This window comes from Salvia hispanica, chromosome 2 (genome assembly GCF_023119035.1).
Source record: "Salvia hispanica cultivar TCC Black 2014 chromosome 2, UniMelb_Shisp_WGS_1.0, whole genome shotgun sequence".
Classification (NCBI taxonomy): domain Eukaryota; kingdom Viridiplantae; phylum Streptophyta; class Magnoliopsida; order Lamiales; family Lamiaceae; genus Salvia; species Salvia hispanica.
Window position 1 is genome coordinate 17,103,896 of NC_062966.1, and position 6,818 is coordinate 17,110,713.

Here is a 6,818-nt window from a genome sequence, read left to right on the forward strand (position 1 = left end):
AGAAGTTATGGCCATTATGATAGTACAAGGTCGCACAAAGGTCGTAGCCTTCATCAAATGGCCATAACTTCTTCATCCGAGTTCCGATTGAGGCGTACAAAGTACCCACGCGAAGCTATTTCAAAGACAAAAATAATGATAGTAAGATAAAAGAATTTGGACATTGTCTTAATAGGAAACGAACAGTATGAATCAGACCGGAAAACCTGACATGGGAAAATAGCAACTGACAATAAAGTTCATGACATTACACGAACTTTTTAAAGTTCGTGGGAAAAACCGAAATTCATGGAAAGTTGGTGACTTTAAAAGCAGTTACCCCTTTTTTATATTGATTTTATAATAAAATATGAGTGAATTGAGTTAGTGAATGTAGGAAGGACCTATTCACTATTTATGATAAAAATGAAATGTGACTTTTAATTGGGGACGGACCGAAATGGAAAAGTGTGACTTTTAATCGGGGACGGAGGGAATAGTAAAAAAAAAATTGTTTGATCTGTCTATAGGATCATATACAAATCCAAATTTAAATCGCTCAAAAAAGTAATGTGCACGCCAAATGAACAAAATAGACAATGATCCAATGATAAATAAATAATTAATTTGTTTTAATTTGTTTTGTTCTCAAAAGCAAAAACTCTCTCTCTCCTCTTACTCAATGTAATCATCAAAAAAGAAATAGGAGGTTTCCTATTTTGCCCCTTCAAGAAAAGTTGTTAATAATCAAAACCCAATTAGCAAAAGGTTTTAATCAAATCAGTAGAATTAGCGAACTAGTAGTTAGGTTGTTCAGGCAGAGATGAATTACTCGACGATGAGTTGGCAATAAAGGCCACCAATTTCACGAAGGTCACGTGACGTGGAATTAAAATTGCAACGCGGTGGGCGCACCCAACCAAACATACGCCACATTAACTGCGCAGTGCGCACCCTCCGCCACCTGGCGTCAGTTTTGCCATTAATAGCCGATTCCTACTCTTATCCTGCGCGGCTCCAAAATTAGGATGAGGTGAGGGCTAATTTGTCAATTTGCGATTTTTTTTTTGTGTTTGGAACCTCACACTATCTGCAAAACACCAAAAAGCACCATATCCTAATTAGTTTTATAATCCTTAGTTCAGCCCCACCAACTCGCATAATTACAAAATAACAGCCACATGAAGAGAACCTTGCCATCTTTTTTTTCAATATAAATGCTACACTCCCACCCTTTTCATCAATCATAAAATATCACACACACCACATGCACAAATATATTTTTTTATTCACAGTATGCCTTATTGGATGTTACAAGGGAATAGTTAAGCTAGAAAATTCAAGGTCTATATCACCCTTGATATTTGTGTGATTTCACGTACATGGGTAGAATTACCATTTTGCAAATTTCGAAAGTGAGTGTAGATTATTCTCGTCTTAATAGAAATTTATGATAAATATTACTAGTACAAAAAAAACAACAATTGACATTCAAGTGAAATTAAGATTTTACCAATTAAATGCATGATGAATCTTTAACTTACCTTGAATTTCATCGTTTAAATTCAAATAAAATAATAATTTTCAAAAGATTAACTACCTCAGGAAGCTTATTACATATGCTTATGCTTTTACATCTAGGTACCATATAGCTTATTACATATGCTTATGCTTTTACATCTAGGTACCATAGTGATACATATAGACACTCAAAAATTATTTTTGTTTTTTTTTCAGCTTGTATTTAGATAGCATACCGATATATATATATAGATGAATATAAGAGGATGTTTACTTTCTAAAATTAGTCTAAAAAGATAACTAATACTCTCCCATCTCATAATAATGTCACACTTTCTTTTTTCAATTTGTGCCATAAAAAATGGGATTTGAATCACTGGAGATAAGTACATCAGAAATGCTTAGCCCCATATTTCATTATTTTATTCATAAAATAAAATATTAAAATATTAATTTCTGTTTTATACTATAAAATAACAGGATTGTGAGGAACAATATCCCCTCTCTCCACACCAGTGAATCCAAACCCAAAAAAATGTCACATTTCTTTATTTGTAAAAAATTCTTTCTCGCATTAATTTAAATGACTATTTTCTCTTTCCACTTAACACAAATAACATCTTCTAAAATCTCATACTATTATCCAAATATGTCATCTGCTATGGAACGAATAAAGTACTATTACTAACCTAAGCTCTTATTTACTTGGATGGATTAGGATTTTGGAATATCATTTGGGCTAATTTCTACTCCATGACGCAATAGTAACACTAGAGAACCTTTAAATGCTAATGAAACCAATAATTTATTTTATGGATAGTTAAAACTTAAAAGTAAACAGTCACATAGTAACATACGATATTTACAATTAGGTAAAAGAATATCTGAAGATCAAATTAGGAATGTTGAAATGTCAGACCGGAAATGAATGTAAATTTGAATTAATAGATTTTAAATTTAAAACAAGCGCAATAACTTCCGTCACATAAATTTCACTATTGCGCAATAACTTCAGTCACAAATAAAATGGGAGTGTTTATGAAAATAAAAATAAAGAAAAGGGCGAAAAAAGAAAATAATTGTTTGTGGGTTCATTTATAAAGTCGCCGTTACTTGGTTTGTTTGTGTTTGTGTCTGAGCCTCTTGAAATATGCCATGTGATCTTGCTTTTGCTTCACACCCATCTCTTTGATTGACTTCCGACGAAAGCCACCGGGGCCCCGCATCAACGCGCTTTCCAATCGCCGGAATAGCCGTCGCTACGGCTGCGAATTACCATGAGCAACGTGCACAACAGCGTGGACACCGTAAATGCTGCTGCCACCGCAATTGTTACCGCTGAAAGCAGAGTTCAGCCATCCACGGTTCAGGTGCGTCTGTTTTCTCTTCTCAATCGTTTGAATTGCTCACTGAATTGTCCTGTGTGTGATTCTCGGCGTCGATTTTTGCTGTTTTGGTATTTTTTTTCCGTTTGCTGATCGGGAAATCTGGTTGCTAACGCTTATTCGTGATGAACTTCTAGAATTAGATTTGATGGTAATTTGAATCTTTTAGATCGACTTATTTGTAAATGGAATCTTTTTGATATAATGATGGAAATTACTTTTGTTATAGTTGCAAAGCTTGCGCTATAATTGGAAGAAATCTAACTGGAAAAAGGCTCCCTCGAGTTAAAGTGTACAGTGGCAGCCAAATTTGACCTTAATTTGAAAATTACAGATGGTAGTTGTGTTTTTCAGAAATTTATATACTCCATGTCTTTGAGCTGTGAATTATGTGTGATGTCCTTGATACACCATGACCATAACATCGACATCAGTTATAATTTTTAGCAGAAAGATCAGACTGCAAAGTTAGGCAGAACTCAGATTGGAAAGACTTGTGATTTTCCCCATATTTCCCCAACTCAATTGCTACCAAAACCTAGTTATTTGTGACACAGATCAAATTGAGTTTATGATCTCTTGAAGTTGAAGCATAAGGGTTGCCGATTTCTGGAATGTTCTTTAGATGGAACACTCTTGAAGAATTATTGTAGGGATTGGAGCAGAAGAACAATATTAGCCTGTATTTTGATATTATGTCTTGATTTAACAAGGTTCTCACAGTCAGCATAAGCAAGAAACTATTTTTTGCCGAAGAGCGGTGAAGTTATCTTATGGTTCAACCTGGCTAGAAAAAATCACAGTACAAGAAATGTTGAGATAAGGCTGTTTGATGGATTTTTATATGTAGAAGGTAAAGAGCATGATTCAGGCTTTAGTCATTCTCGCAAGGTTCATATAATGGAGACTGTCCCTTAGGGAGGTCAAAATATGGCATTGAAGTGTGAATATGGAGAATTCAGAAATGTATAGCAAAGCAACAAGCTACTGAATACGTGAAGTCGCGTACAGGCACTCTACAATAAAATGAAAATTGCGAGTGGGGAGATGGACATAGCAGGTGCATCTTGGAAAAGTTGGGAGACAGCTTGAGTGTATTAATTAATTACTCTTAAGGAAAACATAATGGGGGGCGGGAGAGTGTTATTATCAGGCTAATAATTAAGTCTTTCCCGTGTTGTTAAGAGTGGATAAGTTAGTTAACAGTATAAAATCTTGATTTCTTTTTTTGATATTCACTTTAATGTTGTGTGGATGTAATTGTTTTGTGTTAGAAGCTTTGGGGCTGCTGCTAGTGAGTAGTTTTGTTTTTAAGATCTGAGTTTCAATGATAGTTGAAGATGTTTTCTGTTGGCATGGTGTGTATCTTTTTCAAACTGCTCTTATATATTTAGCTACTAAAACATTGAGAAATAGAAGATGCAATAACTGATCATGCTTGCATTCGTTTTAATCCAGAAAAGAAGATGGGGTAGCTGTTGGAGCATCTACTGGTGTTTTGGTTCTTACAAACACAGCAAACGAATTGGTCATGCCGTTATTGTTTCTGAACCAGCTGCACCTGGGGCCGGGGTCGCGGCCCCTGTTTCTGAAAGTTGGAGCCGCCCTTCCACCCTTGTAATGCCCTTCATAGCCCCTCCATCTTCTCCTGCTTCCTTCCTGCAATCGGACCCTTCCTCTGCCACTCAATCACCAGCTGGTGTACTGTCCCTTGCGTCCCTTTCAGTTCATGCTCAGTCTACTGGTGGAACTGCACCGATGTTTTCAATTGGCCCCTATGCTCATGAGACTCAGTTAGTATCGCCACCTGTCTTTTCTACCTTCACCACTGAGCCATCAACTGCTTGTTTCACTCCACCTCCTGAATCGGTACAAATGACAACACCTTCTTCACCAGAAGTTCCCTTTGCCCAGCTTTTATCATCATCACTTGCGCGGAATCGGAGAAACAGTGGCACCAACCTGAAATACAACTTATCCCAGTATGAATTCCAACCTTATCAGTATCCAGGAAGCCCTGGTTGTCATCTTAAGTCACCTGGCTCAGCAATGTCCACTTCTGGAACCTCATCGCCCTTCCCTGATAAACGGCCTATTATGGAATTTAGGGTGGGGGAAGCGCCCACATTTCTGGGGTATGAACACTTTCCAAATTATAAGTGGGATTCAAGAGTTGGTTCTGGATCATTAACTCCAAATGGTTGGGGCTCAAGGCTAGGCTCTGGAGCTTTGACACCTAATGGTGGGGAACCTTCATCCCGAGATGGCCACCTTCTGGAGAACCAAATCTATGAAGTGGCATCACTTGCCAACTCAGACCATAAATCTCAAAATGATGATCTTGTAGTTGATCATAGAGTCTCTTTTGAACTATTCGGTGAAGACATTCCTACTTGTATCGTGAGGGAGCCAGCCCCGTCTCATAGAAACGCATCAGCAGATCTCCAGGAGGCAACAGCAGATGAAACAGATAAGAAGGTTTCAGCAACCAAGAATGCACATAGCTTCAGAGAGCAATTGAATAGGGATACTGCAAATGAAGTTCCGGGGGTGCCTTCAGAAGGGGAGGGAGAGGAGTTACATCAGAAACATCGTACAATCTCACTAGGTTCGAGCAAAGAGTTCGACTTCAACAATCCAAAAGGAGAAGTCTCGGAGAAATCCACTGTGGATTGTGAGTGGTGGATCAGTGAGGAAGTTGCAAGGGAGGAAACAGGCCCTCGGAATAGCTGGAGTTTCTTCCCGATGCTACAATCAGGGGCCAGCTGACACCAAGCATTGTAAATCTCTGAATGAAGGTGAGAAACTCGAAAACTTTATGGTTATACAAGCAGAAAACATCGATTTAGTTTCGTGTGTAGATTTTGCAAGCTTGTTGGGTTAGCGTTGTAAATGGATTCCAGTACCTTGCATCGAGAAGAAGGTATCTATAGAGACCTAATTATGCCTGGTAGAGTAAGAATGATATCAAGATTTTTCCTTGTATTTCCAGAATTTTAGGTGCATACTATGAAAAATATTTTCATGTATAGGTGTCATGATTATTGACTTGTATTCTGGAAACAAGCTCTCTGTGCTTGTTTCTCTTGACTTTGGACAGAACGGTCCTGCTTCAACAGCCTATCCCTCTAATTATCCAATATCCTTATTTACTTGTTTTTCTATTGCAAAAAAGTGTTATACAACTTTTTTTCCTGCAGAAGCATGTTCTTTCCATCCCCAAAATGTTGTGCTAAAGATTGTAAGTTTGTAACTGTCTGTGCAGTAGTTAGCAACTAACCCCTGGTAACAAATTTATAGTGTGATAATATAATTCTCACGCCTTAAATTTTTTTTTTTTTTGTTTTCCATCATTTTTTGCTAATTGAATTTCACTCATTCTTGATTCTCTTTTTCACTCCAGTGAGGGATAATATTACTATACCAATATCTCATGATAATAATATCCGAGTGAAAGAGAAACAAGAAAAGATGCATTTTTAATTGAAAAGGAGCGAAAAGAAATGATGAATTTAAAGAGCGATTATTATCATTGGGGTATATATAATAAATTGATTTTTTCTCTTCTCTTTTCCACGATAAATATACAATTAGTGAGAATGCAATTTACCAAATTTAAATCGTACGTTGGGTTGAGGTCTTGTTTACTTGTATTGATAAGTCGTAAGTACATGATTAATAATTTAATCCCATGTGGTCCGAGGTATATTTTGACTGTACACCTTTTATTGGAAGCAACTTACTACTATATCGTATTTAAACGATCTACGACTACGATTAAAACACGTCGCCTAGTTAAAATTCTACATAGGAAAAATTACAGAGCTCACAGAAAGCTGGTGTGGATTTATCACATGATGGAGTAAAAAAATGAAATTACTAGATTATTTGTTTTGTGTTACACTGTGCATTACTAGCCCAACCTAATAACAA

General features: G+C 36.8%; 1 protein-coding gene across 1 annotated transcript; it reads left to right on the forward strand.

Annotated features, from left to right (window-relative positions):
- Nucleotides 1–2,594: 2,594 nt before the first annotated feature.
- LOC125207235 lies at nt 2,595–6,049 on the forward strand. Its single transcript, XM_048106491.1, has 2 exons — nt 2,595–2,870; nt 4,344–6,049. The coding sequence occupies exons 1-2, from the start codon at nt 2,778–2,780 to the stop codon at nt 5,652–5,654; spliced, it is 1,404 nt and encodes a 467-aa protein (XP_047962448.1). The 5' UTR covers nt 2,595–2,777; the 3' UTR covers nt 5,655–6,049.
- The last annotated feature ends 769 nt before the right edge of the window (nt 6,050–6,818 follow it).

Excerpts from the sequence above, each read along its gene's own strand:
- LOC125207235 (XM_048106491.1), top strand. The coding sequence starts at position 2,778 with ATGAGCAACGTGCACAACAGCGTGGACACCGTAAATGCTGCTGCCACC. Across the intron at positions 2,871-4,343 it reads TTCAGCCATCCACGGTTCAG|AAAAGAAGATGGGGTAGCTG; the intron begins GTGCGTCTGTTT and ends GTTTTAATCCAG.